The following is a 12,620-nucleotide window of genomic DNA, read 5'->3' as shown; positions in this document are numbered from 1 at the left end:
TGTGGGAGGAAACCGGAGCACCCGGAGGAAACCCACGCACACACGGGGAGGATGTGCAGACTCCGCACAGACAGTGAACCAATGATCCAGATGATCTGATCATTATAGAATATAATGGATCCTTAATGTCCATGCAAAAGTGGAAAATTGTCTTTGGCTTCACCTCCAATATAACATATAATGATACAGTTATTAGTTTAAAACTGAATATTTCATGTCTACATACATTTGTGCATACATAACATACGTCCATACCATTCGAATATAACATATTACACTCTGCCATGACACACTTACTGAAGTTAAAATAAATAAAAAACAGCAGGTTAAATTTACATTATAATATTTAGTAAGCTTATGGCACTAGCAACAAAAGACCCCATATGAAGTTATGCAATAGGCATTCAAAGGCACCAGCCCAAAGGGAGCGTTTTTAAAAAAAAGTGTGAGGGATCACCGATGGTGGCCTGAGCTTTCATCTTAACTACTGTTGTTGAAGAAATGATCGAGCTGTGTCTGCCGTCTCCCAATGATTCTACCTGCATTGTTGACAATTGTGCCCAGCTTACTTTTACATTTCACACTAGGGTCGCCATACCCGACTGTCATGTTGATTGTTTAAAATCTCTCGACCAGACTTTTGTGTATCACTGTGTTCATCGTGGGATCTTGCTGTACACAGATAGGCCACAGTGTTTCCTCCATTACAACAGTGAATACACTCCATTGGCTGCAATTGGCTGTAAAGGGATTTTGGATGTCCTGAGATTGTGAAAAGCTCTATATAAATACAACTCTTTCTTTAATCAATATATTTGTGCCACCCTTTCCCAAAGCTGCTTTTTCTTTTTTTTTTTGAAGGGTAAACGTGGTAATCAGGGGTTCCCTGGGCATCAGGGCGAAAAGGGTAACCAGGTAAGTGCTTCAACCTCTAACCTTCACTTTACCCGTGCTTCCACAACTCAGCTCCCGGAGTCACAGGAGAACATTCGGCCGACTGAGTCTGGGCCAGCTCTTTGTAGAGCAATCCTCTCACCCTGCTGTATCCCCATAGCTTTAGTTCCCTCGACCGCTCACCCCATTTCCTTTTGAAATCATTGATCATCTCAGCTTCCACCACTCTCGTGCTCATTATCACCCGTTGCATAAAAACATCCTACCCTCAGCATTCCTACCCACAAAGTTGAATCTGCTCCCTCCGAGTCCGAGCACCACCAGCTTTTTTCCTGTCTACTTGATCTAAATCTGTTATAATCTTGTACACCATCTCCGCCTCCCCTCAACCTCCTTTGCTCCGTGGAGAATACCATCAGCTTTTCCAAGCTAACTTTGTAACTAAAATCCCTCATCCCTGGAAAACATGCTGATAATTCCCCTCTGCACCCTCTCAAGGACCCTCAGATCCTTCCAAAAATGTCGTCACCAGAACTGGACACCATAATCTATCTGGTGCATCACTAAACTTTTAAAATATTCAGCATAAATTCTCTGCTATTGTACTCAATGATTCTATTTATGAAGCCCAAATTCTCATGTGCTTTCAGAAGACATTGCCCATTAAATGTTCTCGCTACAGGATGTCTAGCGCAGGATGTCTAGCCACAGCCTTGAAATGTACTTAACCCCTGGTCCCTGACAGCTGGAATCTGAAGCCGCAGGCTGAAACAAAATACCACCATGATGCAATGATGTTTCAACACCCGACTTGAAGAATGGTTCCTGAATGAATCATTCCCTAAGGAACAATATCCCAGTCAGAAACATTCCCATTGAAACGATATCCCAGTCAGTATGATTCCCTGTGGAACGATATCCCAGTCAGTATGATTTCCTGTGGAATGATATCCCAGTCAGAATCATTCCCTGTGGAACGATATCTCAGTCAGTATGATTTCCTGTGGAATGAAATCCCAATCAGAGTCATTCCCTGTGGAACGATATCCCAGTCAGTATGATTCCCTGTGGAACGATATCCCAGTCAGTATGATTTCCTGTGGAATGATATCCCAGTCAGAATAATTCCCTGTGGAACAATATCCCAGTCAGTATGATTCCCTGTGGAACGATATCCCAGTCAGTATGATTTCCTGTGGAATGATATCCCAGTCAGTATGATTGCCTGTGTAACAATATCCAAGTCAGTATGATTTCCTGTGGAAGGATATCCCAGTCAGTATGATTTCCTGTGGAACGATATCCCAGTCAGAATCATTCCCTGTGGAATGATATCCCAGTCAGAATCATTCCCTGTGGAAGGATATCCCAGTCAGTATGATTTCATGTGGAACGATATCCCAGTCAGAATCATTCCCTGTGGAACGATATCCCAGTCAGTATGATTTCCTGTGGAAAGATATCCCAGTCAGTATGATTTCCTGTGGAACGATATCCCAGTCAGTATGATTGCCTGTGGAACGATATCCCTGTCAGAATCATTCCCTGTGGAACGATATTCCAGTCAGTATGATTTCCTGTGGAACGATATCCCAGTCAGTATGATTGCCTGTGGAATGATATCCAAGTCAGTATGATTTCCTGTGGAATGATATCCCAGTCAGAATCATTCCCTGTGGAATGCTATCCCAGTCAGTATGGTTTCCTGTGGAACGATATCCCAGTCAGAATCATTCCCTGTGGAACGATATCCCAGTCAGTATGATTTCCTGTGGAATGATATCCCAGTCAGAATCATTCCCTGTGGAACGATATCTCAGTCAGCATGATTCCCTGTGGAACGATATCCTAGTCAGAATCATTCCCTGTGGAACGATATCCCAGTCAGTATGATTTCCTGTGGAACGATATTCCAGTCAGTATGATTTCCAGTGGAACGCTATCCCAGTCTGTATGATTTCCTGTGGAACGCTATCCCAGTCAGAATCATTCCCTGTGGAACGATATCCCAGTCAGTATGATTTCCTGTGGAATGATATCCCAGTCAGTATGATTTCCTGTGGAATGCTGTCCCAGTCAGAATCATTCCCTGTGGAATGATATCCCAGTCAGTATGATTTCCTGTGGAATACTATCCCAGTCAGTATGATTTCTTGTGGGAACGATATCCCAGTCAGTATGATTTCCTGTGGAATGATATCCCAGTCAGTATGATTTCCTGTGGAATGCTATCCCAGCCAGAATCATTCCCGGTGAAACACTATCCCAGTCAGTATGATTTCCTGTGGGAACGATATCCCAGTCAGTATGATTTCCTGTGGAATGATATCCCAGTCAGTATGATTTCCTGTGGAATGCTATCCCAGTCAGAATCATTCCCAGTGAAACATTATCCCAGTCAGTATGATTTCCTGTGGACTGCTATCCCAGTCAGAATTATTCCCTGTGGAATGATATCCCAGTCAGAATCATTCCCTGTGGAATGATATCCCAGTCAGTATGATTTCCTGTGGAATGATATCCCAGTCAGTATGATTTCCTGTGGAATGATATCCCAGTCAGTATGATTTCCTGTGGGAACGATATCCCAGTCAGTATGATTCCCTGTGGAATGATATCCCAGTAAGAATCATTCCCTCTGTAATGATATCCCAGTCAGTATGATTCCCTGTGGAATGATTTCCCAGTCAGAATCATTCCCTCTGGAACAATATCCCAGTCAGTATGATTTCCTGTGGAATGATATCCCAGTCAGAATCATTCTCTGTGGAATGCTATCCAAGTCAGTATGATTTCCAGTGGACCGATGTCCCAGTCAGAATCATTTCCTGTGGAATGAATCCCAGTCAGAATCGCCTCCCAGAACAGGTGCCGGAATGTGGCGACTAGGGGTTTTTCACAGTAACTTCATTGAAGCCTACTTGTGACAATAAGCGATTATTATTATTATTTCCTGTGGAATGATATTCCAGTCAGTATGATTTTCAGTGGAATGATATCCCTGTCAACAAATGAATAAAAGAACAAACTATTAGGATGTTTTTGTTGAGCTGAATGTTTATCTATTATTTTAAATTTATCACTCATGTACTTGGATTGAAATTTTCATTCGCGCTCCTGTCTTTTTTGAAGGGCGACCCTGGAGATCGAGGGATCACCGGAGCACCAGGATCCAAAGGAGAAAAGGTTTGTGTTATATTCAGTTGTAAAGAATTGGAGAATTTATTTTCTTCCTGAACCCTGCGACTTTGTCTCTGCTTTGTCGGTTGCCGTTTGTGGTTACATGTCTGGGTGGCAGCACACTCTCACCTCTGAGCCAGGAGACCATGGGTTCAAGCCCTCTCCAGAGTCCTTAACATACCACTCAAGCTGAGACTCCAGTGCATTATGGAGGGAATGTAATGATCGATAGTTAAGCCTGTTCTGCAGCAGTGGTACAGACCTACATCATTTTGATTTGAGGGAGTGAAAATGTGCAGAAAACCAGAGGGCAAGACCAGGTTGAGTTACAGGGTTAAGGGTGAGAGAGATGCTGCTCAGATTAATGGCCGGTGATGTTCCACACTGAATGGATAACGGCACAAATAGCCTGTGAATGGATTGGGTGGAAAATCAATGAGGGAGTGGAGATTGGGGTTGATGTGTTTGTTGCTCTCCCATCATATATGCAGATATCCACGGGTAACTCGACGGGCACTGAATAAAAATAAGAAATTTATGAACTTGATGGGCTCTGTTGAGAATGCTGGGAGAGGGACAGAGGGTGGCAGAGGGGTAATGTCAGAGTAATTCGAGCCTGCAGCAATGACAGAAGGTTTGGAAAGTAGAAGTGGAACCCAGGCCAAGTGGCAAAGTTACACAAAGGCAGAGAAATGAAAGCTGGCATAACTGGGTGACAGGAAGATGGAGAGGTAGGAGAAAAAAAAGAGAAAACAGAAGAAGATAAAAGCTATCTGGAATCTAGAGAGACAACTAAACATCGCTCATAAATGGACAGGAGGAGAATTCAGTTTCCACAGTTCCTGCTCATTAAGGGGAGGAATCTTGTTGGGTCTGTAGCTGAGCAGGCTTCCAGGGGAGCACTGGGGGGGGGGGGGGGGGGGGGGCGACGGCGGCGACCCGTCACCATCCCACCTTCAAGCAATGTTTCCAGAGGATGTTGAAAACTTGCAGAGGTTCCTCGCCCAGCAGTGGCAGAGAGCTGATCGGCAGAATTAAATTGTGGATTGATTAGATTGACGTGGTTGATTGGGCCGATTGGTTTGATTAGATTGACTGGTTTGATTTGGCATGCTGCCAGGATCTTCCAAGTGGTGGACGGGCTGAGAACTAAACCGGACATGCACCTGCAGACAGCTTGCTGGACAGTCTCCTGTTTTAACCTATTCTCACTCGAATTGCATACGCCACATCCAACAGTAGCTGTGCCTGACCCTCTAAGTAGGCCTGCAGCCTCAGGGACCCACCCCAACATCCTTAATTGAACAGCAGATCCTGATCTTAATTTGCCGCCACTGAGAAGATGTTGAAGGCCAGCATGCTGACAGGTGGAATTGGGCTAGGACCCGGATATTATCCTGACTCACGCTCACAGTCTATTGGCAGAAGATTCTGTCCAAATGGAGCAGGAGGAAGAGATGGCACGAGAGAGTCCAAAATTATAATCTGTGGCCCAGATTCAACTTGGGAGCCAAAATGCAGAGGGAACTAGATTCAAGGATTTTCACCAGTGTTGGGATAAGGCTGCGTGTCATGTGTTCCCACCTGTACTCCCAAAGTGGCTGTGTTCATTAGGGCTGTCCTTTCATATCACCCCACCCCCAGCCCCACCAGTTTCTCAAGGACTCTTGTCATGGCTCCTTAGGGGAGCCATGGACCATAGAGCTGGGTGGGGGGATCAGAGGAGGAGTTGGGATACCAGGCCACCCTTGTGCTTCATTCCACCACTGCCATTGTTTCAGCCAAAATGGAGTGAGGCCCAATCCTTACGGGAAGTCCAGCAGCTTTTGCTGTGTAGTCTGGTGTGACCCAGGAGTTGGGGGAAGATCTCCGCTGTGGGTTCCCTGGTTCATCAGAGATGCAGGAGACCCAAGATCGCCCCCTTCCCTTTTATTCCCTTCCCGCGGCCCATTCCGCTCACTGAGACCCCTGACCCCAGACTTGCCTAGGCTTTCTGACATGGTGGGGCTGAATGAAATCCCAGCGCTCCCGACTGGCGCTGCTGGGATTTCAGAGCTGCGACCCATCCAATTAGCTGGAAGCTTTCTTAAGGTGGGGCATCCTCCAGAGAAAGGGGTAGAATTCTTGCCTTAAAGTAATTAATGCTGCTCCCAGCATTAAGATTGCTACAGGGAAGCCACCATGATTATGGGCCGACTCACCTTGACCTTTTAGCTGGGCGGAGGGAAGGGGTGGTGAGGATCGCCGTGCCCACTAAATTCTGAAACAGACCTTCCATTACTTCAATGTCCCTTCACACACTCCCATTACCCCCAGTACCCTCCCACTCCTTCCATTACCCTGATGTCCCTTCACACACTCCCATTACCCCCAGTACCCTCCCACTCCTTCCATTACCCCGATGTCCCTTCACACACTACCATTACCCCCAGTACCCTCCCACTCCTTCCATTACCCCGATGTCCCTTCACACACTCCCATTACCCCCAGTACCCTCCCACTCCTTCCATTACCTCAATGTCCCTTCACACACTCCCATTACCCCAGTACCCTCCCACTCCTTCCATTACCTCAATGTCCCTTCACACACTCCCATTACCCCCAGTACCCTCCCACTCCTTCCATTACCCCGATGTCCCTTCACACACTCCCATTACCCCCAGTACCCTTCCACTCCTTCCATTACCCCGATGTCCCTTCACACACTCCCATTACCCCCAGTACCCTCCCACTCCTTCCATTACCCCGATGTCCCTTCACACACTCCCATTACCCCCATTACCCACCCATTCCTTCCATTACCCCAATGTCCCTTCACACACTCCCATTACCCCCAGTTCCCTCCCACTCCTTCCATTACCCCGATGTCCCTTCACGCACTCCCATTACCCACAGTACCCTCCCACTCCTTCCATTACCCTGATGTCCCTTCACACACTCCCATCACACGGATGATCCCTGGAATGGCGGGTCTAACATATGATGAACGGCTGAGGATCCTGGGATTGTATTCATTGGAGTTTAGAAGGTTAAGGGGAGATCTAATAGAAACTTACAAGATAATACATGGCTTAGAAAGGGTGGACGCAAAGAAACTGTTTCCGTTAGGCAAGGAGACGAGGACCCGTGGGCACAGCCTTAGAATTAGAGGGGGTAAATTCAGAACAGAAATGCGGAGACATTTCTTCAGCCAGAGAGTGGTGGGCCTGTGGAATTCATTGAGTGCAGTGGAGGCCGGGACGCTAAATGGCTTCAAGGCAGAGATAGATAAATTCTTGATGTCGCGAGGAATTAAGGGCTACGGGGAGAATGCTGGTAGGTGGAGTTGAAATGCCCAGCAGCCATGATTGAATGGCGGAGTGGACTCGATGGGCCGAATGGCCTTACTTCCACTCCTATGTCTTATGGTCTTATGGTCTTATTACCCCCAGTACCCTCCCACTCCTTCCATTACCCCGATGTCCCTTCACACACTCCTATTACCCTCCCACTCCTTCCATTACACCGATGTCCCTTCACACACTCCCATTACCCCCAGTACCCTCCCACTCCTTCCATTACCCCGATGTCCCTTCACACACTCCCATTACCCCCAGTACCCTCCCACTCCTTCCATTACCCTGATGTCCCTTCACAGACTCCCATTACCCCCATTACCCACCCATTCCTTCCATTACCCCAATGTCCCTTCACACACTCCCATTACCCCCAGTACCCTCCCACTCCTTCCATTACCCCGATGTCCCTTCCGCACACCTTCCATCACCCCAATGTCCTTTCTATGTCATGTCTACATCTTCCATTCCCACTTCTACCCACGCATCAGCATTTCAAAGTTTGCGACTGTTATATGTTTATTGGTCCGGTACAAAGTGCATACGGGCAGCACGGTAGCATTGTGGATAGCACAATTGCTTCACAGCTCCAGGGTCCCAGGTTCGATTCCGGCTTGGGTCACTGTCTGTGTGGAGTCTGCACATCCTCCCCGTGTGCGTGTGGGTTTCCTCCGGGTGCTCCGGTTTCCTCCCACAGTCCAAAGATGTGCAGGTTAGGTGGATTGGCCATTTTAAATTGCCCTTAGTGCCAAAATTGCCCTTAGTGTTGGGTGGGGTTACTGGGTTATTGGGATAGGGGGAGGTGTTGACCTTGGGTCGGCTGCTCTTTCCAAGAGCCGGTGCAGACACGATGGGCTGAATGGCCTCCTTCTGCACTGTAAATTCTATGAAATGTTAAATCTATGAAATGTAAAGGGTTGGTTTAGCTTAGTTGGCTGGACTGCTGGTTTGTGATGCAGAGCGAAGCCAGCAGTGCGGGTTCAATTCTCGTACCGGTTGAGGTTATTCATGAAGGCCGTGCCTCTCAATCTTGCCCCTTGCCTGAGGTGTGCAGTTGAAGAGGGGTGAATGCTTGACATTCATCTTTAAAACTTGACTGACATGCCAGTGAACGGAAGCAAGCGTACAGCCTGCCAGACTCACTATCCACCCTCCTCGCCTCTGCTGTCACCACAAACCTGCCTCTCCCCGAAAAGGTGGTGAGCGAGAGCCTTTTTCAAGGAGACTGGACTACTGGGTCAGGGAGTTTCCTGACTTGACCTTCTGTTTCTGCGGTGGGATGAAATTGATCTGCAGGTTGGATGGTGGCAACTTGCGGCACCTGCAAAGTTAGGGAGTGGGTTGCGGAGGGGTTAGACTAACTCAGTACAAAGCTGTAATCACAGCCGCAATGTAGTCAATGCACATGGCCATGATTGAATTGTTAGTGGAGGAGTTCTAAACTGAAAATGGCATGTTGTTGGAAATGTGGTGACGTGCACTGAAGCTACTATCTTCCTCTTTACAACATAGGGTGATGGATGTGGGCTGTGCCTGACTGGTCATCAGACTGGTCAGCTTCAAAATAATGCCCCAGATGATGGAAACGGGAGCCACACAGGAAGACAACCAGCAGCCCTAACTCAGCCTGGCAGACAGGTGAGAAAGTCTAAAATGCTGACCGCTTTGCCATTGTCTTGTCAAATTTGGAAATAAATCAGTTAACACGTATTGTGGAATGTTCTGCCCAATGGGAACAATCAACTTCTGATAATAGATGGAGTCAGGTCTAGTGAAGAACTGTAAGGTGGGTAATGTGCCCGCAACTCCAGATGATTCACTGGAAAATCATTATTGCTACTTGTCGTCGCAGTCCAGGAACATGACTTTATCCAGGTTTAATGTGGGAATAACATTCATCTCTCCTTCATGTATATGTCAAAAGCCAACTTCTTGGCTTCAAAACTAGTCAGATTTAGCCACACCTCAGCCGGATATATGCAGGCACAACATCCATCATACCGGTGCCCTATCCCTGATGGGTGTGTGGTGAATGTAGAAATTATTGTATTTTATATGTGTTGCAGTTAAATTATTACAAGCCTGGGTTAAGGTATATATTTGTTGCAGTAATCTCATTGAAGAACCTAGGTTAGGTACCCAGACTGTGTGCCTGCTGAAGCTGTAATTAAGGGGTCATAAAAGAGTGGGGCAATTATGGATTTTAACCACTTACTTGGCTAGAGATAAAAGGCTAATGGACTCTAGTGTTTTGATTGCCGTAGATTCCCTGTAAGTTAGATAATAGAGGCGGCGCTATTTAGTCCTAGCTAAGCAGGTCATGGAACTTAGTGAGGAACTAGAGATGATGTAATTAATGGGAGGAGCCAGGTCCTTCTGTAGTTGGCAGTCTGTTATATGATTTTAAGTTGAATCGCATCTTTGCCAAATGCTGCGAGGTTGAGCAGAAGTGTACTGGACCTACTCTTGAAAGGGTCCCTCTTTCCAAAAGCCTCTACACAACAAAGCAAGTAACCTGTTTATTAATTTTATTTATAAATGACATTTGAACTGTATTGGGTTGCTTAATTGGAGTTAGTAGCAGGTATAGATAGTAAGTTTAGGTTTTTCCTTTTCTTTAAGAACTGTCTAACTGAATTGTAAGTCTATTTCTTTGATGTTAATGTGGTTACTTCTGTGATAAATTAAAGTTTGTTCTAACATAAAAGATACCAGTTGATCAGAGTCATCACTCCTGGGGTGAAACATCCTTCCCTCACAACTTTATAAATAGACAAATTGTTTGAGGCTCTCGTCCGGTATCTTAACCAAAGTTGAGGTTTGGTCTGGCATCCTAACACATGAAAAAGCTAATCTCCATCATGCAAGTGAAGGCTGAAGAAAGATGGATTAGAGTATTGTCAAAATGGTAATACCTAGGAACTGTGGAGAGATTTAAGAATCCAAATACTGAAATCATTCAAAGCTGGTGAACATGTACAAATATAATTACAAAGCAAAATACTGCAGATGCTGGAAATTTGAAATAAAAACAAATAAAATATTGGAAATACCCAGCAGGTCAGGCAGAGAGAAATGGGTGTGATTTACCGGCCTCGTCGCGACCAACATGTTGTCATGGCGAGGCCATTGAATCTCACAAGAGGCTTCTCCGAGGTTCGTGATTGAGGCGTCGCAATCTGGATATTTTAATGAGCCATGGTTCACACAAACGTGGACCAAGTACAATGATACCTGGGGCTCTCCCAGGCCATTGGAGACCCCAGGGTGGAAGGGGACAGGTCAGAGTGGCACCCTGCCTCTCCCTCTGACACCTGGGCACCTTGGCAGTGGTAGTTTGGTATTGTCTAGCTGCCTGGGTTGCATTGCTATCTTGGCACTGCCAGGGTGCCTGGGTGGCCGAGTCAGGGTGCCAGGCTGCCAGAGTGGCACTGCCAAAGGTCTGGGCCTGAGGAGGGGTGCCCATGCCCTTGAAAGAGGAGATTAGGGGCGTATGAAGGCTGGGAGTGCGGTCAAGGATGGGTATGGAGGGGTCTCATTAAGGTTGGGGGGGGTGTGAAGGGTGGCGGTCCTGAAAGGAGGGGAATGAAAGGGAGAGTGGGAAGCTTGAAAAGGGGGGCCCTCAGAAACTCCATAGGGGGAGGTCCTCGCTTGTGGCGGGGGGGGGGGGGGGGGGTAAATCCCATGTGTGGGGGGGTGGGGTGACATTGCCCATTGGTGGAAGCTGTGGGGGACCCTCAAGCTCACTTAGAGATCGGAGCACCCTTTCAGAATGGTGGCCCAATGACTGAGGAGCTGGTCTCGCCGGTGAGTTCAGCTCCCCATTGCTGAAAACATTTCCAAGTGGGGGCTTTGCTGGGGCTAAACTCCCCAAGGCCCAAAACAATGACTAAGGACATGATCGCTGCCTCCCACTGGAATCAGGTTGGGAAGCGGCCGGTAGATTCCAGGAGGGTCCTCTCCCGGGATTCCCTAAGGCCTTTACGCCTCGTGAGATCTAACAATATCGCCTGAGAGATCGCAATCTGGATCCTGCACACAATTGGAAGACCTTAATATTAGAGCTGGACCAATTGGGACTGATATCATGAAGGATGTCTTAAATCTGGAATTCTCTCCCCAAAGCTGTTAAGAATAAGGGGGAGGGTTTCCACATGGAGATTGGAAATAGGAGCTGGCTCTGTCAGAAAACCGTATCCACTGTTTTGGGCTCCATGTTTTATACTTGCTGTCCTTTACTTGTTTCTCTGGCTATATGAGATTTCTCTTACGCCTTGAGGAACTTGGAGATAGTCAGTATTTAGATTTTTGTTGAAACTATTTATTTAGAACTATTTACATCCAGGACCTCATGGGAAGAACATTGGGCTGGATCTTCGATTCTGCGGCTATGTCCGGAGGATGCGCCTGGTCATACGACCAAAATGTCAGCACTGCCGCCGCAGCTCCATCTGGTGGGGGGTTGCAGCCATGCCATGTAAAGCCCCCAGCATTACCTACCGATTCGGACGCAGAATGGTCTGGTCCGCGGCTACGCATGCGCCCTGCGGCGGTTACGCCGTACAACATGGCACGGCCACGCGCGGACACGGTCTGCCACAAATTTCCCCTTGCAACCCCCCACGACACCACCAGACCTCCCCCAACCTGTCCCCCGAGCCCCTGCCGATACCCCCTCACAAGCAGAACCCCCCCCCCCCCGACAGTGTGGCAGCACTGGACAGTCCTCAGCCACCACACCAGTTTACGAATGTTGAGAGGACCTGCGACTGATGCTGTCAGGAAGTCGGCCCATCGGGAGCTGAGCATCGGGGGAGGGCCTCTCTGGTGATGTCCTAAGGTTGTCCCAATGGTGTGCGCCGTTTTTGAAGGGATGGAGCATCGAAAAAACAGCGTCGCCCCCGATTATGGCATAAAAGGCAATTCTCCGGCCGATCGTCGAAAGTGATTGCGTTAGCAATCGGAGAATCCCGCCTATTGATCCTGGATACAGACTTTTCTCTGTCTAGCTCCCTTAGAGCCTCTTGTTCATCTGACCTGATAAAATGTTTACATTGTCATTAACATGGTATGCCTCACAGCATCAGGGACCCGGGATCAATTCCGGCCTCGGGTGACTGTATAGTGATTACACGTTTTTCCCATGGCCGCGTGCGTTTCCTCCGGGTACTCCGATTTCGTCCCACAGACCAAAGATGTGTAGGTTAGGTG

General features: G+C 47.5%; 1 protein-coding gene across 5 annotated transcripts in view; it reads left to right on the top strand.

The window, feature by feature from the left end:
* The window catches only part of col16a1 (collagen, type XVI, alpha 1), a 476,156-nt gene that overhangs the window by 266,661 nt on the left and 196,875 nt on the right, over positions 1-12,620 (top strand). For all 5 annotated transcript variants that reach the window (XM_038801937.1, XM_038801918.1, XM_038801946.1 and 2 more), the window contains 3 exons: positions 862-915; positions 4,027-4,080; positions 8,922-9,047. In XM_038801937.1, the coding sequence (XP_038657865.1) occupies positions 862-915; positions 4,027-4,080; positions 8,922-9,047 (234 nt within the window). The remainder of the gene's footprint in view (positions 1-861; positions 916-4,026; positions 4,081-8,921; positions 9,048-12,620) is intronic.

Source organism: Scyliorhinus canicula, chromosome 1, assembly GCF_902713615.1.
Source record: "Scyliorhinus canicula chromosome 1, sScyCan1.1, whole genome shotgun sequence".
Taxonomy (NCBI): Eukaryota; Metazoa; Chordata; class Chondrichthyes; order Carcharhiniformes; family Scyliorhinidae; genus Scyliorhinus; species Scyliorhinus canicula.
This window is presented reverse-complemented; position numbering and strand designations above follow the sequence as displayed.